The sequence below is a fragment of the Bos indicus x Bos taurus genome, chromosome 26 (genome assembly GCF_003369695.1).
Source record: "Bos indicus x Bos taurus breed Angus x Brahman F1 hybrid chromosome 26, Bos_hybrid_MaternalHap_v2.0, whole genome shotgun sequence".
Lineage (NCBI taxonomy): Eukaryota > Metazoa > Chordata > Mammalia > Artiodactyla > Bovidae > Bos > Bos indicus x Bos taurus.
Genome location: NC_040101.1, coordinates 37,880,370 through 37,905,701, shown reverse-complemented (window position 1 = coordinate 37,905,701; position 25,332 = coordinate 37,880,370). Strand labels below are relative to the sequence as shown.

General features: G+C 37.4%; 1 protein-coding gene and 1 non-coding gene across 4 annotated transcripts in view; both read left to right on the top strand.

Annotated features, from left to right (window-relative positions):
* TNKS2 (tankyrase 2) overlaps positions 1–18,678 on the top strand; it is a 65,428-nt gene extending 46,750 nt beyond the window's left edge. For 2 of the 3 annotated variants that reach the window (XM_027529487.1, XM_027529486.1), the window contains 8 exons: positions 270–352; positions 1,728–1,848; positions 5,328–5,425; positions 6,264–6,338; positions 8,492–8,597; positions 12,688–12,874; positions 15,362–15,518; positions 16,367–18,678. In XM_027529487.1, coding sequence (XP_027385288.1) covers positions 270–352; positions 1,728–1,848; positions 5,328–5,425; positions 6,264–6,338; positions 8,492–8,597; positions 12,688–12,874; positions 15,362–15,518; positions 16,367–16,429 — 890 coding nt within the window. In that variant the 3' untranslated portion in view covers positions 16,430–18,678. The remainder of the gene's footprint in view (positions 1–269; positions 353–1,727; positions 1,849–5,327; positions 5,426–6,263; positions 6,339–8,491; positions 8,598–12,687; positions 12,875–15,361; positions 15,519–16,366) is intronic. The other variant, XM_027529488.1, reaches the window with a different exon arrangement.
* LOC113884736 lies at positions 12,451–12,593 on the top strand. Its single transcript, XR_003509003.1, has one exon. It is a non-coding gene; the product is annotated as a small nucleolar RNA SNORA79 (small nucleolar RNA).
* Positions 18,679–25,332: the final 6,654 nt, after the last annotated feature.

Genomic DNA, 25,332 nt, shown 5'->3' with positions numbered 1-25,332 from the left:
TATGGCAGCACATATATGGGCTCTTAGTTCTCTGACTAGGGATTGAACCTGTGGCCCCTGCATTGGGAGTGCAGAGTCTTAACCACTGGACCGCCATGGAAGTCCTCTTTGTAATTTTGATGTTAAGTTTAATATTATATTGTGATGGCTGTTACATTTTGTTTCATCTTTATATTCTTTGTACATATAATATCACAAAACTTTGCTGTTGTAATGTTGATACACATTATTCCGATGTGAAATTCTGTGTTTTTTTTTTTTTTTTCCAGTTCCAGGAATAGATTTTAGCATAACTCAATTTGTAAGAAATCTTGGGCTTGAACACCTAATGGATATATTTGAGCGAGAACAGGTAAGTACATGAGTTGTTTCAGTTGGTTTGCTGTTTTGGGGAACCTCAAGGGAAAAATAGAAACTTTTGAAATGCCCTGAACCATTCAACATATTGAGGACTGAAAATTTGGATGTGTGTTTTTTGTAAGGACTGGAAATCAATCCCTCTTCTAATTTGGCTTGTTTTTTTCCCATTCAGTTTGTTGCTCTTGTTGTTTACTCACTAAGTCATGTTTAGTTTATTAGCACATAAAAATTGTTTCTTGTGTGGTAACAAAATAGCTTTCTTGAATAAATCTAGCTTATGCATTTCTTAAAGATAAGTTATCCTTGACCTCAATTTTTTCAGTTCTGTTACATCAGTCACTACTCACTCTAAGCCTGACACGTTGCTAACCACTTTGGGAAGCTATATAGACACACAAACTATGCTGCTGCTGCTGCTAAGTCGCGTCCGACTCTGTGCGACCCCATAGACGGCAGCCCACCAGGCTCCCCCGTCCCTGGGAGTCTCCAGGCAAGAACACTGGAGTGGGTTGCCATTTCCTTCTCCAGTGCGTGAAAGTGAAAAGTGAAAGTAAAGTCGCTCAGTCATGTCTGACTCTTTTCGACCCCATGGACTGTAGCCCACTAGGCTCCATCCATGGGATTTTCCAGGCAAAAGTAGTGGAGTCGGGTGCCATTTCCTTCTCCACAAACTATGTATCTGGGCTTTTCTTGAATAGTCCTAATTTAAATTTTCTGTCAGAATACATTTACTGATTTTCTGAGTTCAGAAAATGTAATTTTTGTAAACTTGTACCTCTAAGGAATTTTAATCTAGTTACGGAGCATAGCAAGAACATATGAAGAATTAAGTTTTTGGCATAGAAATTCTAAGAAAGTTATTACAAGCCAGACTATTCAAAGAAAGCTTCATGAAAGGTTTGCAAATAATACAGGATTTTAAAGAATGCCTTCAGTTTCACAAAATGGGAATCATATATTCAGGGTCAAAAGGGTTAGTTTAAACAACGATGCTACAGTTACCAGTTAACATAGTGCAGAATCTGTAGGAACATGACATTAAGACATTGTATTAATAGTTGGATATAAAGTGATAGTGGAAGAGATAAAATGGTGCACCTAAATGTGGTTAATTTGAAAATGTATTTTTGTTTTGCAGTTTAATTCTACTCAGGTTCAAATACTAAATGAAAATAATGATGTTTTTGGTTAGTTCTTGATTCAACTTTTGTTTAATTAACTGCAACTTTTCAGTTTTAGTTTAATAGCTGGTATGCTTTCATTTCTATGTTGTGTTCAGAAATATAAGTCTAATAACATTGTGAGAACACCAATATATGAATGTCTTCCAAACAAGTCTTCTAAACAGTTTCATTCTCTTTTGTAAGATCACGTTGGATGTATTAGTTGAGATGGGACACAAGGAGTTGAAAGAGATCGGAATCAATGCTTACGGACATAGACACAAACTAATTAAAGGAGTTGAGAGACTTATCTCTGGACAACAAGGTATTTCATTTTAAGTCATTGCTATCGTCAGTTTAACAGCTTGCATAAAGGCAGCCCTCAAGGATAATTTTAAAATCTGTAATAGTCCACTTGATAAGAAGAATACTAATGAGGATTCAGGAAACCTGGAGTTAAATCTTAAATCTGCCACTGTTAGGCTTCCTGAACTGCTACCTTTAACTCTGTGAACCTAAGTGAAGTGTCTGGGCCATTCAGAAATATGGGTGTTATTTTAGCTCTGAAGTTTTTTCTGTTATTTCCATTCACTCATTTCTGAAGTTATTGTAGCTCAAAAATTATATGGTTCTAAAAGATCTGAAAGTTAGATATCTCATATGGTAACATAACAGGTAATGGCTAGGTGTTCAGGCCTGCCCATAAAATAATGTTGTAAATCTCCTTTGCTGTAAATAGTTACATTTTAAACACTTACTCTAAAAGTACAAGGAAACAATAATGTTGCAACTAAGGAAACGTAGTAAAACAAAGTTGAATAATATTTTATTTCTCTTGAATGTTGATACATAAGGAAAATGCAAATTGCATTTGTTCTGCAAATGTTCACACTTCCTGTATATCAGGTCTTGGTATAAAAGATGAGTTATTTTAGTTGTCGGAACCACATTTTAAGTTTCTTGTTCAACTGAGGGAGTGATGTACCCTGAGATTAGAAGCCTCCTATAATTGAAGACCTGGCTGTACAACTGGGGTTAAAGACAAACCTCCATTAGTAAAACTGAGGGAATTTTGAGGAAAGAATGTATGCTATCCAGGATACGGTCTATCTCTTGAGGAACAAAAAGAGAACTTTGAAAGTTCTGTGATTCAAGCTAAGGAATGCTTTAAACTGAAATTCTGGATTGGGATTGATTAAAGGTAGATGCACTTTATTTGCCTGATAGGAACTAGGGCAAAGCGTTTAAAATGTGAGATAGTCTTAAATATTGCTAGTATAGAAGACAGAATTTTATAAGATAAAGAAGAGGGCAGACTCGAGGCTTTTTGGAATGTTAGTATGAAGAGGAACTGGAACCCTCAGTTTTGGACTGCCATTGTGCCTCTACTAGAAAACACTGTGAACCTGGTAGGGAGGCAGTTAAGACTGTTTACAGGCTCAGGAAACAGTGATAGAAGCAGATACACTGCTTCCAAGTGGCAGAGGTGCGTCCCTCCCTGCCGCCTTTGGCCCTCTGCTCGTTCTGATGACATCCAGCTGCATTGAGTAGGAACATTGATTCCTACGTGGAGGAGAAACACCACAGCAGCACAGAATGACTGTGTCTGGTCTAGCACATCAGGGTCACTTTTCTGCATAAAGTTACCACCTGCCTTATCTTCATTTGCAGCTAGGAGTCTGTATAATACTGGCATTATACCCAGTTTGCAAATTAGAACCAGTGGCAAACTTCTGACTGTCTCTTACCTTGCTGACTTAACAGCCTTAGCTATTATTCAGTGCATCAAGTCAACAGATTACATGTTCTGATCTTTCAGCACTTATGAGTATCTTCTTGGGACGTTCAAAGATGCCTTAGTCCAGTGTCTGTCACAGACTTTATTCTGTTAAGTGTTTTTTCTGTAAAATGTCCTCCTCTGTATAGTTGTCATACTTCCCGTAGATATTATAATGCAGCCATACCTATACATTGTTATTAGGGTTTGGCATGTTTGTGATAGCTCTGTTATTCAGACCAGAACAGTGCTCTTAGTCTCCAGAGGGAAACTGCCATGCATTAACTCAGCAGCAGAGGACTTATATGCAGAGTACATCATGTGAAATGCCAGGCTAGATGAATCACAAACTGGAATCAAGATTGCTGGGAGAAATGTCAGCAACCTCAGATATGCAGATGATACTACTTTAATGGCAGAAGGTGAAGAAGAACCAAAGTGCCTCTTGATGAAGGTGAAAGAGAAGAGCGAAAAAGCTGGCTTAAAACTCAGCATTCAAAAAATGAAGATCATGGCATCCATTCCTATCCCTTTATGGCAAATAGATGGGGAAAATGTGGAAACAGTGTCAGATTTCATTTTCTTGGGCTCCAAAATCACTACGGACAGTGACTGTAATCGTGAAAGTAAAAGATGCTTGCTCTTTGGAAGAATAGCTATGACGAACCTAGACAGTGTATTAAAAAGCAGAGACATCACTTTGCCAACAAAGGTGCATATAGTCAAAGCTATGGTTTTTCCAGTAGTCATATATGAATGTGAAAGTTGGACTGTGAAGAAGGCTGAGTGCCAAAGAATTGATGCTTTCAAACTGTGGTGCTGGAGAAGACTCTTGAGTGTCCCTTGGACAGCAAGGAGATCAAACCTGTCAATCCTAAAGGAAGTCAACCCTGAATATTCCTTGGAAGGAGTGGTGCTGAAGCTGAAGCTCCAATACTTTGGCCACCTGATGCGAAGAGCTGACTCACTAGAAAAGACCCTGATGCTGGGAACGATGGAAGGCAAGAGGAGAAGGGGATGACAGAGGATGAGATGGTTGGATGGCATCACTGACTCAGTGTACACGAGTTTGAGCAAATTCCAGGAGAGGGAGATAGTGAAGGACGGGGAAGCCTGGCATGCTGCAGTCCATGGGTCATGCAAAGAGTCGGACATGACCTAGTGACTGAGCAACAACAAAAAACGACTTGAGTCCTACCTGAGAAAACAGTGGAGCTCTGGAGATCTTGGAGAGATTACAGGAGAGTTGTGTTAATAGATACCACAAAGAAATTAGAAAATCCTGTGTAAGATTCCATTTTAAAAGCTTTTGTGAGAGTAAAAATATGAAAGTATATATGATCTAAACTGTTGACAGTCAGAAAATAGGATAAATTCATTGCTGAAGTGAATCTATTATGGGTTAGAATAAGCATTCCACCGTTTGTAAGCTTTATGACTTCTCATTCTTGGATAATTTAAAATTACCTGTGGCCATGCTAGGTTCTTCTCAGTTTTACAAAAAATAAAGGGACCAAATGCTGAAAGTGCTGCTTAGTTAGTAAAGGAAATGATTTGAAGAAGAAAACATATGACACATAGGAGATAAAGAAGAGAAAGATTTTCAGAACTATTCTTACAAAACCCTTATGACTTTTAAGGTCAAAAAAATAGTCATCTAAGTGCAGTGTAATTTTCTGGTTTGGATCCTGGAAAACTAAAAGGACATTAGTGGGGAACAACTGGTAAAATCCAAATAAAGTCTGTAATTTACTTAATTTTGATGTGTGCTGTGACTTTATAAAATGGGAACATTAATGTTGCTGATGGTGACTTTAGAGAGTGGAGTGAGGGCACACAGGAATTCCCGGTGCTCTCAGCTTTCCTATAAATCTAAACTGTCCCCAAATAAAAAACTTGTAAGAACTAGTAATAAGCATCAGATAAATTGGGTGGTTGTATTGGGTTGATGTTTATTGTGGACTGGGGGCAGGGAGGAGGATTCTGGCAAGTTTTTTTTTTTTTAACCTTCAAATTTCATTTGATAGGTCTTAACCCATACTTAACTCTGAACACCTCTGGAAGTGGAACAATTCTCATTGATCTGTCTGCTGAAGATAAAGAGTTTCAGTCTGTAGAGGAAGAGGTATGTTCATACACCATATAAATGTCAGGTCAGCAGCTGAATTTCCCAGAAGTTCCCAGATCTATTTGAACATGTATGTAGCAGGAGTTTTTAATTGTCCCTCACTCTACCACCTGAAAACTTACAAAATCAGCATTTAAAATACACTATCTCAGTAAGCTTTAATTCTAATAATTTGGTTCAGCATTGCAATTAATATACAGAGTTCTGTTGGAGAGGTTGCTAATATTCCCTTCCTTCATGAAGGCAATTGCAAAGCCCTGTATCTTAGACAAGACCCAGAACATGTGGATGCTACTTATCTAGGAAATGTTTTTCTAACTTTCTTGCCATAAAACTCTTGTATCCACCAAAGTCTTAAAATGGCGCCCGGCGCTTTGAAGAACACCATACTGTGTATGTGTGAGCTGAGCACAGAGATACAAAGTTGAGTGAGGCTTAGTAAATCTCAGGAAACTCCAACTCTCAGTGAAATATAAATTGTGCTTTATGAGAGCAAAATGAATGGGAACAGATAAATCGTTGGTTTGGTTTTGTTTGTTAGTGTGCCAGCTGGTTGGCTTTGTATGTTTGGCTCACCTGTGCATTTGCTTGTTGCCTTTTGTCCAGTAGTTTGCATTATATAATTTTCACCTATAGGTATTTTTGGATTGATTGTATCAACTATGCACTGTCTCTTGAAAGTAGTTCTTGCAAACTTATAGAACTCATTCCTTAAACAACAAAAATATTAAAAACCTAATTTGTCGTAAGAGTCACATGAGTCAAGAACTGTGTTCCCTAAATCAGAAAAGAATTACAAGCTAATGCACATATTTTTGAAATGTGTTTCCATCAGATGCAGAGTACAGTCCGAGAGCACAGAGATGGAGGTCACGCAGGTGGGATCTTCAATAGATACAATATTCTCAAGGTAATAAGTCAGTGAAAATAAAGTTCACTGTGACCATAGTTTTCAGAAGCCTGAAACCATGATTAACTCTCAAAAGAACGTCATGTGTGCGGCCCAGTAAGTCCTTCCCGTGGCAGGGGTATTTTGGGAAGGAATGTGTCCTTGGCAATTAAGGTCCTCAGTCTCTGTACTGACTACTAGTTCAGCCTGTTAACATATTTAAGTCTAGAGATTATGCTTTAAATAATCTCTAAACTTAAAGAGTATTTAAGTTTAATCTTTAAACTTAAATAAGTTTAAATGGCAAGATACAGGATTATCTTAACGGTTGACATTCAGCAAATACAAATTAAGGAATCTATTATGGATTAGAATAAGCATTCCATTGTTAGTAAGCTTTATGACTTCTCATTCTTGGATGATAAGTCCTGTAGGCTTAGGATTTTAAATATGGACACTACTATTAAGGTACTCTTGCTGACTTTCTTCCAGTACTTTTTGTTGTGGCTCATGGAAGGACTCCCATCTTTACAGTTACACCATGGTTGGTTTGTTTCTGGTTTGTCCTAATTGTGTCTGTTCCGGGTTTCTGTGAGTCCTCACACATAACACCGTCTTTTGGTCATTTTAGTAGTACTTCCTCTGTGCCTTTCATCTTTCCAGAAATAGTCATTTAAAAAAATACCTTAAAGAGAGCACTGACTCTTACTAACATCAGGTACTCTTCTCAGGGCCTTTTCAGCTTTGCTAATTTGCTTGGTGTTTTTAAAAGCTGTATGGCAACCAAACTGTATACTCGAGATGCATAATGATTTTCTGTTAACTATTCTTAATCATTATAAGATTTAGAGTTATAATGTGGCAAGTATCTCTGATACCTAAATTTTAAACTGAAAGGTGAATAGTATGAAATCTTTCAGTTGTGTCGTATTACTGTCTCACAATAATACACTATTCTGAGTATACCAATAGATCTCATATTTTAGAGTTATTCATCAAGATCGTTATGTTCTTACTATTTAGAAAGAAGATGACACATTATTCAGGTGCAAGGGTTATTTCAGGAGCTGTATTTCATTAGTTCGTATCATGATAAGACCTGAGTGACATCTTGAGTTTTCTTTTCATAAACACGTGTATAATAATAATTACTGTAACAAATAATTATTCCTATTATAGGTAGATTTTAGTCAAGGGCATTTTGTGTGCAACCAGTAACAAAATACGCCAAGGTTTGTTAACGGTGAGGGCAAGGAACAGAATATGGGTTTGATTTCTAGAGTTACTGACTTTGGGAGGTATGCTGTTCTCTTTCTCTAGAAAGATGTTTTAGTACAATATCTAATACAAGTGTTTTCACCGATAAAACTTTTGTTTTTGTTCCCTTTTTTAAAAAACATGAATGAGCTCTGTTTATGCCAGTCTGTGTGCTTTGATTATGTCTTTGATGGTATTTTGAGTTAATTTGAACCTAGACTAAAACCATCAGCTCCCAGATGTGTTCTGGACCAGCAGGGGGCTGTAGCACCCCTCAGTACAGCTGAAAAGCAGCACTAGGATTGTGAGTTTTGACTTAGAAATACTCCTAGCGAAACCAGCATCCATCTTAAAACTTTTCTCCAAACAAAAGTTTTAGGAATTGGAGGGATAGGGAAGAATAGAGGAAATATTAGAGGGGGCGTGTGTGTGTGGGGGGTGTGATTGTTTGGTGTGGCTATATCAAATATTTTAATTAAAAACAGATGGTACTTTGAGCCAGAAAAAGCAGTTGGGGGAAAGACAGTATTTTCTTTCTTACACTATTTTCTTACACTATTTTATTTCTTACACTTCCATACAGAACTCAGTATGTCTGATTTGGACATGTTTTAGTAATAATTCTAAAGTGAGAATAGAAGTATTTTAACCAATTAATAGTACTCTTGACCTTTACATGTAGCCATATGTAACTTTTTCTCATCTGTAGTTTTTGACTTCTAAAATGTACATATATTTTCATCTTTATGGTTGTGACAAAGCTTTTTAGTTGACTAAAAATAATACGTAATTTATATTTCAGAGAAAAGTTTTACCTCTCTTCTGGTCCTATGTGGCCCATTTTTGGTTAAGATTAACAAGTAGGTAAGTAATTATTGTGATCCAGAGATTTTTATTTTGCTGCTTTCTTTTTATAGATTCAGAAAGTTTGTAACAAGAAACTATGGGAAAGATACACTCATAGGAGAAAAGAAGTTTCTGAAGAAAACCACAACCATGCAAATGAAAGAATGCTATTTCATGGTAAGATTCCTCTCCCCCTACCTGCCATCATCCTCCTCCACATTTTTTGTCAGGTTTGAAATAATAATGAATCTGTATATTTCTCATATCATTTTCTAAAAAACAAACATTATTTCTGTAAATCTTTGCATTTATATTTGTGTCTTCAAACTTTTGATTTGTATGTTTTGAATGGATATAGTTTATAAATAAGATTACCATAATAGAAAAAGTATAGAAATGATAATACTGACTATTCATATTTTCTCTTTATATATATATGTATATAAGTATGTCCTTTATTGAGCCCATCTTTGCATGAAATGTTCCCTTGGTATCTCTAATTTTCTTGAAGAGCTCTCTAGTCTTTCCCATTCTGTTGTTTTCCTCTATTTCTTTGCATTGATCACTGAGGAAGGCTTTCTTATCTCTCCTTGCTATTCTTTGGGACTCTGCATTCAAATGGATATATCTTTCCTTTTCTCCTTTGCTTTTCACTTCTCTTCTTTTCACAGCTGTTTGTAAGCCCTCCTCAGACAGCCATTTTGCTTTTTTGCATTTTTTTTTCTTGGGGATGGTCTTCCTTCCTTGTCTCCTGTATAATGTCACGAACCTCCGTCCGTAGTTCATCAGGCACTCTGTCTATCAGATCTAGTCCCTTAAATGTATTTCTCCCTTCCACTGTATAGTCATAAGGGATTTGATTTAGGTTATATCTGAATGGTCTAGTAGTTTTCTCCACTTAAATTTCAGTCTGAATTTGCAATAAGAAGTTCATGATCTGAGCCACAGTCAGCTACTGGTCTTGTTTTTGCTGACTGTATTTCATACAAAGATGGGCTCAATAAAGGATAGAAATGGTAGGGACCTAACAGAAGCAGCAGATATTAAGAAGAGGTGGCAAGAATACACAGAAGAACTGTACAAAAAAGATCTTCGCGACCCAGATAATCACGATGGTGTGATCACTCACCTAGAGCCAGACATCCTGGAATGTGAAGTCAAGTGGGCCTTAGGAAGCATCACTACAAACAAAGCTAGTGGAGGTGATGGAATTCCAGTTGAGCTATTTCAAATCCTGAAAGATGATGCTGTGAAAGACTGCACTCAATATGCCAGCTAATTTGGAAAACTCATCAGTGGCCACAGCACTGGAAGAGTTCAGTTTTCATTCCAGTCCCAAAGAAAGGCAATGCCAAAGAATGCTCAAACTACCTCACAGTTGCACTCATCTCACACGCTAGTAAAGTGATCCCTAAAATTCTCCAAGCCAGGCTTCAGCAATACGTGAACCATCAACTTCCTGATGTTCAAGCTGGTTTTAGAAAAGGCAGAGGAACCAGAGATCAAATTGCCAATATCTGCTGGATCATGGAAAAAGCCAGAGAGTTCCAGAAAAACATCTATTTCTGCTTTATTGACTATGCCAAAGCCTTTGACTATGTGGATCACAATAAACTGTGGAAAATTCTGAAAGAGATGGGAATACCAGACCACCTGACCTGCCTCTTGAGAAACCTATATGCAGATCAAGAAGCAACAGTTAGAACTGGATATGGAACAACAGACTGGTTCCAAATAGGAAAAGGAGTACGTCAGGCTGTATATTGTCACCTTGCTTATTTAACTTCTATGCAGAGTACATCACGAGAAATGCTGGGCTGGAGGAAGAAGGACAAGCTGGAATCAAGATTGCTGGGAGAAATATCAATAACCTCAGATATGCAGATAACACCACCCTTACGGCAGAAAGTGAAGAACTAAAGAGCCTCTTGATGAAAGTGAAAGAGGACAGTGAAAAAGTTGGCTTAAAGCTCAACATTCAGAAAACAAAAATCATGGCATCCAGTCCCATCACTTCATGGGAAATAGATGGGGAAACAGTGGAAACAGTGCCAGACTTCATTTTTCTGGGCTCCAAAATCACTGCAGATGGTGACTGCAGCCATGAAATTAAAAGACGCTTACTCCTTGGAAGGAAAGTTACGACCAACCTAGACAGCATATTAAAAAGCAGAGACATTACTTTGCCAACAAAGGTCCGTCTAGTCAAGGCTGTGGTTTTTCCAGTGGTCATGTATGGATGTGCCCATACATGGACTATAAAGAAAGCCAAGCACCGAAGAATTGATGTTTTTGAACTGTGGTGTTGGAGGAGACTCTTGAGAGTCCCTTGGACTGCAAGGAGATCCAACCAGTCCATCCTAAAGGTGATCAGTCCTGGGTGTTCATTGGAAGGACTGATGTTGAAGCTGAAACTCCAATACTTTAGCTATCTGATGCGAAGAACTGACTTACTTGAAAAGACACTGATGCTGGGAAAGATTGAGGGCAGGAGGAGAAGGGGACAACAGAGGATAAGATGGTTGGATGGCATCACCGACTCAATGGACATGTGTTTGGGTGGACTCTAGGAGTTGGTGATGGACAGGGATGCCCAGCGTGCTGCAGTTCATGGGGTCGCAAAGAGTCGGACACAACTGAGCGGCTGAACTAAACTGATGTATGTATGTATGTATGTATGTAATTGATTTTGTGTGTTAGGGTTACTCTGGAAAATTGATGTGTGTTACTTTTAACTGGTTGATTGAATTAAAGGAGGATCTGAAAATTGCCTCAGAAGAATACGTACATCCTCTTGTGACTGTGCTTCTAAGTGTCCAGGGTGCAAAAAGATAATTGTCATTGAACCTGTGGAGTTTTCTGAGAAGTTTTACTGAGCACCGTTACTTGTCATTTTTGAAATTTCCTATTTATGTTGCAACACGGCAGGTGGTGGTGGTTGATCTTTCAAGTTTATAGAAAAGATGAATATAGATATTAGTGTAGTGTTTATCAAGTCTTTAAGCACATTACCCATGATAGTTCCAATCTGTTCCTTAATTGGCTTTGATTGCAAAAAATTTTTAGAGACTTGGTAAAGTTCTATAAAATACAGTATTTAAATTTCACAATCCCCTGGAAGAATGGCTATAGCAGACTGAATTAGTATATAATATCTAAATGGTACTTCTCATTTCAACACCCTAAAAATTGTCATGATAAAATCTTGGCACAGAACATGATATTTATTTATGTATTGACTTAAGGGTTGTAATGTATGACTTTTTCTATTTTATAATAGAAATGGTTTTTCCAAGTTAATTCAAGTGAGTTATTCTGTTCTTTAGTATTTCTGTAAAGCAGAATTCAGTGTATTTCCCTTGTCCCTTTATGAAAAGGGACACTAATCTTGATGAATCAGTTAGCTGTGTCATATTGGCTTTTCCCAAGCCCCAGCCTCACTGCCCTCCCTGGCCTGATCTCCATGCTTAGTACCTCCTGGTCTTTGGCTGAGCTCCTTTTTGGCATGCATGCAAGGAAGGAGGAGAAAGAAGTCAGTATGTAGGGAATTAAGGAACACACCACATTTGCATATGGAATCTGGTACTAGCAAGTGATAAAGGCAGAGAAGCGGAAGAATAGGAGAGAAATATGAAGAAAAGCATGAACTTGAAAAGGTCACTTTAGCCGCTTAGGGTATCTAGGAAAAGTACACGAATGTGGGTGTCATTGCATGACCTAGTTGTGTTCAGCCTGGCCATAGGAGGTCAATTATGAGACTCTTGATTCTGGGTTGGTGTGAATTTGGAGCCGGGAATTTGATAACTCTAGCATTGATGTTTCTTTCTGGTGATCTGTACGTTTTTCCTAGTTGAATCTGTATGTGTCCTCACTTTGGCATCCGAACCACCACCCTGTTAGAAACATTCATTCACATTAGCAATTCTTCTAAAATAACTATTCTAAAGTAGCGAGCCAGCTGACAGTTGTGTTTCGGTTTTGCTTATCATGGTGGTGATATATGTATGTTAATTCAGAATTTAACTTCTTCTCATGTCTGTTCCTCTCACTGCTTGGAGCCTTAAGTAGTGGGATTTTAGTCCATCATATATCTAAGCTGACTTGTTTTCACACAGGGCACCATGGGAATGGGTTGGCTGTAGTGCCTTCTGATTTTTGTGGAATCAAACAATTGAAGAAAAAAGAAAGAATTTAACTTCTAAGACGCTTTAGCTTTTATTCCTTTACTTGTGATTTAAAAATGTTACCTATTTATATGTATTTGTAGGGTCTCCCTTTGTGAATGCAATTATCCATAAAGGCTTTGATGAAAGGCATGCCTACATAGGTGGCATGTTTGGAGCTGGGATCTATTTTGCTGAAAACTCTTCCAAAAGCAATCAGTATGTATATGGAATTGGAGGAGGTACTGGATGTCCAGTACATAAAGACAGATCTTGTTACATCTGCCACAGGTAAGAGATCACTTTTCTCATTTATTTTGATAAGAATCAGATAAGAACTGGTTCCATATTGAAATTTTCAGGTAAGACATTATCTTGGACCACTCTAGGAATCCAAGTGAGGCACAGTTCAGGTTGCTTTGGTCCTCTCACTGATTCTAATAGTAGCTGATGTTTTTTAAATGGTCTGTAAGAGCCAAGCACAGTTACAAGCATTTGATCTGTTCACATCATTCAATCATTGGAACACACAGTGCTTTCAGAATATGGAGTAGAAAATATTGCTGGGCACGAAAGAGTTTTATTGTGGACTGTTTAAAAATCTATTCAAATGCTATTAATAAAATGGCATTATTTGCTGCACCTAATCATTTCATGGTAATGGATGAGAGAATCTCTCCTCCACTGTGGTATGATTTTAATTGTCAATTTGTGATACTACTACTCAGAAAAAAATTATAATAAAGCATATCAGCATGTCAGTCCTTTTAGAAAGCACATTATCAAAGAATTACTTTGTACTTCTTTTTTTCCTACTTTTAGTTACCCTAGTGGAGCTTAGTTTTTAAAATCATTCAAATGACTTGGCCCTAGTTGATAAAATCCTTGTAGGTAAATAATCTTCACCATTTGAAAAATCAAGTAAGATTAATTACTGAAATTTATTCTGTGGTTATAGCACTGCTTATAAAGACCTAGAACAGTAGCTATCAAACATTAGCAAGTTCAGAATCACCTAGAGGGCTTATTAAAACACAAACTCCTATGCCACGCCTCTTGAATTATTGATTTAGTAGGTCTGGGGCTAGGGCAGTAGAACTTGCATTTCTACCGAGTTCCTAGGGGATGCTGAAGCTTCTGATCACAGATCTAAAAACCCTAGAGCAGTAGTTCTCAGCTTTGGCAGCACAGTGGAATTACCTGAGGGGCTTTAAAAGCTACTAATGACTGTGTCCTACCCTCAAGAGATTCTCACTTGGGGGTCTGGTCTGGGCATGGGATTTTTAAAAGCTTCCCAGCTGATTTTGAAGGGCTGCCAAAGTGAAGGCCTGAAGTCCTAAAGGGAGACAAAGACTGTCTGTTTATGTTTTGTTCTTACTGTTTTCCCTCTAAACTTAGACTCATGTAGGTGTCTAAAGCCAGACCTCCTGGGTATGACCTCCCACCCGCTTCTATTTTAGATCATAGGTTGGAATGGCTAGGAGGCTTGTAATTTCTTGAGAGTCTGTAAATTGAACACTGCTATCTTTACTTGTCATATATCATCTGGAGGCTAAATAGTTCTGACTATTAATAATAAGCAGTGTTCTAGTACCTCTTCTCAGTTGTCTTTGAAGTACAATGCTTGTATGTCTGGAAGTAAATTTATTAATTAAGATTTCTGTATGCTGAATTATCATGGATTGATTGTGACTATAATAGAAAATCTATTAGAAATGCTAAGAAAATTTGCAAAGAGCATATTTAGAATAAAAAATATAGCCTATCTTCTTTGAAGACAGAATCATCAGGCCACCAAATCTCCTTTTCTCCTGTAGAAAGAAAAGTAGATTAGAGAGAGAAGCAGTGAAATAACAAAAAGTTCGTTGGACCTAAGGAAGGCCGATCATATGCCCTTGGGGAGTGAGAAAGTAATACAACCTAAACTTCTGGTGAGGAAAGACATATTTGAAGAAGAAGCATTTCAGCTAAACTTGAAAAATGACTATTAGCCTGTTGAAGAGTGGTAGAACATATCATTCTAGATGGTTAAAGAAGCAGTGTGTCTGATGGCCTTGGGGCAAGAAAGTTTGGCCTGCAGGAAGAAAAACTAATGTGTCTAGGTGTAATGAACACAAAGTTGGAGAATTTGGGATCATTATAAGAAATGTGGGTTTTCTTTTAGGCACAGTGAACAGTCTCTAAAAGGTTTTAAGTAGAAAAGTAGTGTCATCTGATTTATGGTTTTTGCTGTTCGTTTTTTCCCTAAATCACCAGTAGCTTAGATGGAAAATAATTTATTAGAATAAAAACAGAAAAGGTAGCTCAGAGGCCATTGGTATAGTCCGAGTGAAATTTGGGCAATTTGGCCTTAATAGTGACAGTAGAATTTAGAGGAAAGATACATTTTGAAAGTGGAATCAATAGGGCTTATCTGGATAAATGTTCAACTTTGTAAGACACTTCATGGAAGTCCCTTAAAACCTCCTCCTCCTCTTCACTTGGGCTATGATTTGTGCTTTTGCTGGGATACAAGCAGGATGGCAGAGTCAGTATCACTTAAAGATTATTATAATCTCTCTAAGATAGTATTTTATAGTTACACTGAGGATTAAAGTGACAAATTATTTCATTAGTGAGAGCAGTAGAAGATATTCTTTAAAAACTCTTTAAAGGGTAAAATGGTGAAAACAATTGTGTTTATGTATAAATGCATTCAAAGCTTATATAGTGCACATAAATAAAACTGCCCTGTATGGCCTTGTCTCAGGGAAATCTTTTCCGTTTCGCGTGTTACAGGCAGCTGCTCTTCTGCCGTGTAACCTTGGGAAAGTCTTTCCTGCAGTTCAGTGCAATGAAAATGGCGCATTCTCCTCCAGGCCATCACTCAGTCACTGGCCGACCTAGTGTAAATGGCCTAGCATTAGCTGAGTATGTTATCTACAGAGGCGAGCAGGTAATTCCGTTTTATTTGTTCATTTTCAGCAATACTTTAGAGCTGTACTTTAACCTTTTTCTAATCTTTTAAATTAACAAGGTAGAGTGCCTTACAAACTGGATTTCTTTTTAACTTCTATTTGTAAATTATTTCAGACTTAAAGTTGCAATAATAGTAAAGAGAATTCCCTTAGACCCTTTACCCAGATATTCAAAATGTTAATACTTTAGCATTCTCTCTCCTTTATCATGTTCTCCCTACTATATGTGTATATCCTCCCCCCCGCCCCCCCCTTGAGCTGCTTGGAAGTAAGATATAAGCATCTTCCTTTACACTGAAATACTTCAGGGTGTATTTCCTAATTACACCTAAATATTAAGGACATTGTCTTAAAATTGTTAAAATCAGGAAAATATCATTGGTGTAGTAAATCTAACCTACAGACCTTATTCAGATTTTGCCAGCTATTCTGAATTTTTTTTAAGCTTCTGTAAAATATAATTAATTAGAATCCTATATTTATTTTAATAGTTAACCTCTCTGTAGCAAAGAAATGTGTAATTCCAGCTTGCTCTTAGTGGCATAGATGCAGTCAGAAGCATCTCTAGAGCAACATTATGTACTGCGGATATGTATCAGGATAACCTCAATTCCTAAAGACAAACACATGCTCAGTAGTCATCCTAGACCTGCTGATTGAAAATCGAAGGGATTGCAGTCAAGTAAAGCTGTTTTGAGAAGAGGCCCTTTGATTCTGATCTGCGACACTAATTTAGAGCTTCTTCCCTAAAGATAAGGAATCCTTAGAATAAGTCTCCATTCAAAAAATTTATTTACCAATTTTTGAATTAATCTTTCTCTTCCAGGCTTATCCTGAGTATTTAATTACTTACCAGATTGTAAGGCCTGAAGGTATGGTTGATGGGTAAATAGTTGTTTCAGGAAACTAGCACCACCGAACCTAAAACCATCTAAGCAGCTGGTGGCCTCGTAAGTTTTACTCCTTTGCTGAGAAAAATCATCTTGTCCACAACCCTGTGGCAAAAGGTTAAAAATGTGAAAGGGTTTTAACATTCTGACTTGATAAAGCTTTAATAATGTACAGTGTTTTCTAAATATTTCCTGTTTTTCAGCACTTTAACAGATGCCATTCCAGGTTAAACTGGGTTTGTCTGTACTAAATTATAAACAGAGTTAACTTGAATCTTTTATACATTATACATTGATTCTAACAGAAACTGTAATTCCCCTCAACAGAACTCATTTTACTAATACAGTACTGTGTTCTTCAAAACACAGCATTTACACTGAATACAGTTTCATTTGTAAAACTGTAAATAAGAGCTTTTGTACTAGCCCAATATTTATTTACATTGCTTTGTAATATAAATCTACTGTTTTAGAATGGCAGCGGTTTACAGATTTTTTTCATATGTACTGCTCATCTGTACTTCATCTTGAATCATCATGATTGAGTGATCTTTGACGTTTGATTCCAGAGGCTGTGTTGAATTATTAGCAGACACCTTGTCACTTGGGAAAGATTGATCCCTCAGATTTAATTTGCTGATGGAAGCATTTATCTCTCATCAATAATCTCTCCCATTTAAGAACTTGTTTCATAAATACTCTGGGAGTTTAATTTGTGATAACTTTGTATGTATAACACACATTCCAAAGAGCTCTTAACTATCACGGTCCTGATTATTACAGACACTTCTTTACAAGCCTCACACTCTGGGTTTCACATGGAAAATTTTTCTTGTTATTTTGTGAAAATTAGAGCAAGAGCTTCTGTTTTTTAGAGAACAATTATAGTGTTGTTTTCATGGAATGTAAATAGGAGGTTGAATTTCAGATGTGGGAAGGGTAATCCTGAAATTTTTCAAATCTGTTCAAATTACCTTAAATTTAAAGGGAAAAAAATAGCAGATGGGAGTGGGTAGTTTTTCTCCTGTTCTTTTTCTTTGGCCTTACTGTTTCGTGTATAACCAGTTTATACACCATAGGTAAGCTCAACCCAAAACCATGACACGTGGGTGTCCCAGTTCTCTCCTGGCCTGCTGAATAGGCAGGTGCCATGAGATGGGTGCTTCCGCTTCTGGGTCGCCTCACTGTGACATGTTACACCCACTTGGAAATATACTCTGTGCATCGCCTGGTGACCAGGCTTGTTTGGCAGCTGTGGAGGGGAATACCATCCCATAAAATGCCATTCCTACTTTTTAAGGTAAAACTACTTTTCCATGAAATATATTAACGCATCTTGGTACAGAGACATGAGTTACAGCTTGGCAATCTGTTGACTCTCGTTCTCTTGGAAGTCAAGGCAAGATTGCTACCCACTTAAACCTCTGTTAATGAGGCTGTTCCTATTCAGAATCTCTCTGTACCAATTCACATTTATTTTACATTTTATTCAGTCTCTAAATTAACTGGGCCTTTGCAGTAATTTGTACATAAAGTGCTAGAAAATCATGTTTCTTATCTTGAGTAAGAGTTATTCACAGTAAATGCATATCTGGAGTTGTTTCTATTGATGTAAATTGTGATCATTATTTAAGAGGTCAATTCCTGACCATAAAGTGCTTTTTATACAGCTCTCTAATAATTGCAAATACGATCCTAAAGTCGTTTCTTGGAATACAAATGGAGTATGCCAAATTTTATATAATTTTTCAGGTTCTGGAAGCTTCCAGGTTTTATAATTAGAAGATAATGAGATGAGTTAGTGGAGTTTATATTTACATACCTTCTCTCTCAACATTTAGCTCGTATTGCTCGCCCTATGAGTGAATCTGGAATTGCTTATCATGTAAAATCATCGTGGTCTATGAGTTTACGATTTTGCAGCCTGTGTTGTTTCATCTAATTCATTTCTTAATTAGTGTGTTGCTTTTCTATGAATGATTATATTGTGGTTAATATGTTAGCATGGCATATTTCAGATAGCTTTTTGTTAGGAGCTTAGGGGTGGGGGGGGGGACTGGGGATTTCTTTGATGTTTTTGCATGAAATACTTTATGATGATGGAATTGCTTTTTCTTTTGTCTTCTGATTTTTTTAAAGAGATTTAACTTTTTGTGTGAGTAGTACTATTGTATCCATCTTGAGTGTCTTGTACTGTATCACATTCCATACCCTCATTTAATTCTTAATAAACTGTTCACTTGTTTTTCTTGGTAGCATGGTAATTACTGGAATAGTATAAATGTATTGAATGGTCTTTGAAAAAAATGAATCAAGATTACAATAAACCACAATTGCAGGAAAATAATGTAGTTTTGAGTCTACTAGTGATAGACACTGCAGTTTAAAATTTGAAATACTGAACGCTGTGACCATACCTCCTCAGATGCTTTAAGATGAAAGTAGCTGTCATATGCTTTTAGACATTTAGTCCACCCAACATAAGTTTTGGCAAACCTTCAAGCTCTTGCCTGGAAAATCTGTATTTTTTTTTTTTTTTTTTGCCATGCTGTACAGCTTGCAGGATTTTAATTCTCCAACCAGGGATTGAACCCAGGCCCTCAGCAGTAAGAGAGCAGAGTCCTGACCCCTGGACCACCAGGGAATACCCCAGGAAATCTGTCTTAACTTATAAAGAGGCATGGAAAATTTATGAGTTTACAAACCTTAAAGTTAGGGGTATTTATTACTCTTAAAAGAAAAATTATAATAAGATATATTTATTTTAGATTTCAGTATGCTGAATGTCTGTGTGTATGATCAGTTCCCTGCTTTCTATAATAAGAGAACAGTGGTGCAAATAACTCATAAGTCATTTAGCTTTGAAATACTTTTCAGCAGCTTTCTTACTGCTTGAGTTGGGATAATGTTAACGTGTCCGCGTGCTAGTTCCTAAGCATGTGCGATCCTTTTCTTTGCACGTTGATGAGGAAAGAAAATTTGCAATAAATTTCCCTGAGCTTTTATGATGAGTATTCCTGACTCGCCCTTTTCCTACTGTCCTGTCCTATTAGAGGAGTAGAGTAACAGGAAGCAAGTGGTGGTATACATTCTTCACCAGGAGAACTGTCAGATTTGTATAAAGTTAGCCTACTGAACCTGTACCCACCTCCACCTCCTCATGCTTTACTAGCTGAGGAAGACTGTGACCTAAAATCTTAATTAGAGCTTCTTAGAAGGTTCTTGCTGTCCACATGCAAGCCATCATTGTCAGAAGTGTCTTCTCCACTTTGTTACCCATCCACAATTGTTGTCATCACCATCACAAAAGTCTGCACAAAGCCCTCCAGATGGTCTGCCAGTACACTGTAGAGCAGTGCTGTGTGAAAGTGACCTGTAGTTGGGGCTGGCCTGCAGCCTGTTTGTTTCCAGCCCATGGAGAGATGAAAACACAAATTGAGAGGAAACTTTGATGGCAGTTTGACATTGATGCAATGTTTTAAATTTCTTTTTTTTTCTTAAAGGCCACACCATGCAGCATATAAGATCTTAGTTCCCTAACCAGGAAATGAACCCACGCCTCCTGCATTGGGAGCACAGAGTCTTAACCACTGGACCATCAGGGAAGTCCCTTAAATTTCTTTACCTAAGATTTTGGTCTGCAACAAATTGGAAATTAAGAGGAAAACAGAAACTCTAGTCCCTCACAGATAATTTGAAAATTAGAAGAAAAATAATCTGTTTGGTTTACCACTTAGACCCATCACTTAGCACATGCTGACACATAATAGTTCCTCAAACAAGTTTTACTTGAGTGAAAAGAGTTATTAAGTGATTGGGCTCTAGAGTCAGATGAATGTGGACTTGAATTTTAGCCTAGTCCATACTGACTGTACAACCTTGAACAAATTACAGTACTTATAGGTTTGTTGAGGAAACTAAATGATTTTCTGTATGTGCTAGTAAGTACTGTGACTGGCAAAAGCTGGTTATTGTAATTATATTATTATTTCCTTGAATTCCCGGGACCACTGGTTGGGTTTTTTCACTTGTCATGGGGCTACAGAACATAGAATTTTAAAACAAGCAAAGTTGATTGGCCACTGGTTCAGATGAAAACCTTTTTTTTCATCTTTGTTCAGATGAAACCTTAAGAAGCTCAAAATGTGAGGTATGTATGTCACTAGGTGGCTGAAGATCTTAGTTAGAAAATGACTCATAAAAGCACACAGACAGTACAGCAGCCTGGTTGGGGAAAGAATGCATACCCACAATCTTAACTGCATCATATTGCTACAGTACAGAAGAAACAAACTCCGCTCAGATGATCAGAAGTCCAGAACAGTCTATACTGAGTACAAATCAGCAGATAACAACCTTAGAGGTTTAGCACCCCCAAAACTTAATATAGGATAACTATGGAATAAGAATATTTAAAATGATTGACTGGGAGAGGAAAATATAAAAACCATTAGGAAAGATGACACTGAAAAAGGCAGAGTAGGTTTGAAAAACTAAGTCTTTTGGAACTAAAAAATGTGCAGTTAGTGAAAGTAAGAGCTTGGTGGACAGATTAAACCACAGATTGGGCATATGTGAAGAGAGAACTGGTAAACTAGAAGATAAATCAAGAAGGTACCCAGTTCTAACAGAGGAAGGGATGGGAAATAGGAAAAAGCTAAGAAGCCCGGAGAACAGGATGAGAAGATCCAACATAAAGAATAGGGGAGGGAAGAGGTTTGAGGGTTTGTTTTTTTTTTTTTTTCCCCAGAATTTATAAAAGAGATATAGATCTTCAAATGAAAAGACATAACAAATATTTAGTGGTGAATAAAAACAAGTATGCTTCTAGACATATAATACAATTGCAAAAGACGAGAAAAATCTAAGCAACTAAAAAGACCTTACCTGCAAAGGAATAATTGCACTGGTAGCAGGCTTTCTCAATGGCAGCAGTATGGACCAGAAGGAAACAAAATAAGTTATAAATGATGAAAAGAATGGGTGATAGCCTTGAGTTCTATACAGAGATAAGTTAGCATTCAAAAGAGAGGCTGAAAAACACATTTTCAGATTTTGCTGTAAGAGCTCAGGGTTGTTAAGGAAAAAAGGCAGTTGAATCCAGAAAGGAAGGAATGGACTGCAAGAAGCCTGGTGAACAAAGAAATTGGTAAACAGACTGAAATTACACTTGTGTAAAACGAGAAGAACTTTATTAACTGATACGGAACAATCTTCAAGATATAATAAATGAAGAAGCAAGAAGTTGGCAACTGTGTTTGATTTGTTACTCTCATTTGTATAAACTAGGAAAAAGCACAATATACATTAGCTGCTTTATGCGTAAAATGCCTACAGGGTACACACAAACTATTGGGAGGACACCTGGGTGCCAGGGGACAGAGTTTGTTTAAAGACAGTTTTTACTGTATATTCTTTTATTCTTTATGAGTTTTCTAGCAGGACTATAATCACTTAAAGTAGAAATAGAACTGGAAAGGTTGGGGAGGAAAGGTAAAAGAACACTCCAACAAAAATGGGGACCTTAAGTGACATACTTTTTTCTCTCCCAAAACGTATGAAAGAATCTAGAATGAGTAAGAAATAATCTGTAAAGGGCTAAGAATGAGCAGGACCTTCCTGAAGAGTAAAAAAAAAAAAAAAAAAAAAAAGGAGGACCAGAGGTCAAGAATAGCATTAAGGCTGTAGTAATTAATAATAATGGTACAGGGACATACTCATCTAACCAACTGAACAGAGAATAAATGAGATTTTTATATACACCAGAGGTAGCGTTACAGATCATGTGGGAAGAAGGAACTGTTCAGTAAATTGTTATGAAACAACTGGTTATGCATATGGGAAAAAAAAATATGTATCTAGATGCATACACAAAATCAGTTCCAGATGGATTTTATATAGGGCTTGATACGAAAATCAAAGTGTTTTAAATGTTAAGAAAATATAGAAGACTTCCTGATTGGGGTAACAAAGAGCTTTTAACTGAGCTTCAAAGAAGATGTCATCCTAAAAGAAAAGATTGTAAGTGTGACAGTATTAAAATTAAGAACATCCTTGTTATCAAACGATTTCTGTAAAGAGGCAGGTCACAAAGTGGGAGAAAATATTTGCAGTACATTTAAAGGGCAAAGGATTCATACCCAGAATATATTAAACTACAGAAAAAGTGAGTTAAAAACAGGCATTTCTCAAAATGGGCGACCCTAGTGGCTACTGAGCAGTCAAAAAAACGCTTAGACGTATTGGTAATCAGGGAAATTCAAATTAGGTAACGTAATACCATTTTACACCTGCTGAAATTGACAAAAATTAAAAATTTGACAATGCAAGTATTAGAGGATGTGGATATCTTACTGCTGTGGGTCTGAGTGCTTTGAAAAACAATTTGACATTACCAGTAAAATGAAGGAGTCTAGTTCTGGGTATATAAAGAGGAAACAAAAAGAAAATGATGTTGCTGCTGCTAAGTCATTTCAGTCGTGTCCGACTCTGTGCGACCCCATAGACGGCAGCCCACCAGGCTCCGCCGTCCCTGGGATTCTCCAGGCAAGAACACTGGAGTGGGTTGCCATTTCCTTCTCCAAAGCATGAAAGTAAAAAGTCACTCATGAAAGGGAAGTAGCTGAGTCGTGTCCGACTCTTGGCGACCCCATGGACTGCAGCCCACCAGGCTCCTCCGTCCATGGGATTTTCCAGGCAAGAGTACTGGAGTGGGGTGCCATCGCCTTCTCCAAAAATAATGTTATGCAGGAATAAAATAAGACTGGCACAAATAGAATATGCCATTCCTGGACAGAAAAGTTTAGTATTATAATGATTTTGGTTCTCCTTAAATAAGTATATACATTTGCCATGACCTAATAACATATTATGACTTCCCTGGTGGCTCAGACGGTAAAGCGTCTGCCTACAATGCGGGAGACCCAGGTTCTATCCCTGGGTTGGGAAGATTTGGAGAAGGAAATGGCAACCCACTCCAGTATTCTTGCCTGGAAAATCCCATGGACAGAGGAGCCTGGTAGGCTACAGTCCATGGGGTCGCAAAGAGTTGGACACGACTGAGCAACATCAATGTCAATAACATATTGGATTTACGTACACACATTACTATATATAAAATAGATAACTATTAATGATAAGAACCTGCTGTATAACACAGGGACCTCTACTCAGTACCCTGTAATGACCTATATGGAAATGGAATCAAAAAAAGAATGGATACCAACTCCAATATTCTTGGGCTTCCTTTGTGTGGCTCAGCTGATAAAGAATCCGCCTGCAGTGCAGGAGACCTGGGTTTGATCCCTGGGTTGAGAAGATCCCCTGGAGAAGGGAAAAGGTACCCACTCGAGTATTCTGGCCTGGAGAATTCCATGGTTTACAGTCCATGGGGTTGCAAAGAGTCGGACACAACTAAGTCACTTTGACTTTCACTTCACATATATGTATAACTGATAACTTTGCTGTACAGCAGAAACTAACACAACATTGTAAATCAACTAGACTCCAAAATTAATTTAAAAAATAACAACCCTTTCGAGGGAAAGGGTGGGAAACTGCACACTGATTCTAAAGCTACTGTGGGAAGGGAAATGTACAAGGAGTCTTATAAAAAGTTGCTGAGAAGATTTCTGAAAGGCTGCTAGCCGTATCACTTATTAAAAATATTTTAAAACTTACTAAAACAGTATTACTGGCACATAAACTAATCACTGAAATGAAATACAGAATCCAGAAATGGTCTGAAACCTACAGTATATGGTAAAGGTAGGATATTGTGAAACTGTGGCAAAGATAATTGTCTTGGCACCCATCTGGACAAAATAAGTTGGACCCTTGTTTCTTACATCAAAATACTTCAGTTGAGTCAAGTATATAATGATAGAAAAATGAAACTACAAAATTACAAGAAGAAAAACATAGGACAGTGTTGGTATAGTAATGCCTTTCAGTTATAACAAAATCCAGAAGTTCTGAAGAGAGAGATTAAGTCCAACTTCACAAGTTTTGTCTGCAAACAAAGTTAAAAGATAAATGGCAGAATGTAAGAAATGTTTACAACATACAGGGAATTTACATTAAATGTTTGAAAATCAGGAATCAACACCAACAACCTAATAGGAAATGAGCAGTATAAAGAAAATTAAAACAGCATTTACAAAAGAGAGATACAGCTTAACTATATACTGCAATACCAATTTTCACCTCCTACTAGTAAACAGGGAGGAATATTCAAAGTATTTAACACTGAGGCACTGGCCAGTCAACAGACTGAAAACTGCTTCTGCCTGGTGTTAGTCCTTTAGTTGCTGGATTTGGGGAAGTTGTGGAGGAACCAGAGCCTGTGAGAAAAAGAGCACTTGGGATTGGGGCCAGCAGCTAGTTAGCCGTGGGTACAGAAGGATGCTGAGAGCAACTAGTAGAGTTCCACTGGTGGTGGAGAATGTCTCTTGCTTCATTGAGAAACAACATCTAGAAGGAAACTGGAGCAATACTTGTCCAAATTTTAAATGGGTATACCCTTTGAGTAACAGGACCTGTGATAAGGAGATACATTGCAGCATTACTTGGGAAGACAAAGTTATGAAAAGCTCATCTCTCCATCAGTAGGGGACTGGTTAAATTACATCCATATACTAGAATGTCTGGAATCATGAAGAGAATGAGCCAGACCTACATGTACTGATCAAGATAGATTATGGAGTGGAAAAAAGAAAAGGTTCAGAAGTACGTGGATAATAAGTTACTGATGTAAAATATAGAGAAGAAATATTAACACAAAAGCATATTTGTGCTGAGGAAGAGATCTGGGTGGCAGGAGATTTAGGGGTAGAATGAGAGTGAACTTTGCATCTTGTATTTTAGAATTTTGTACTTTGTGCCCTCATTTAAAAATTTGTTT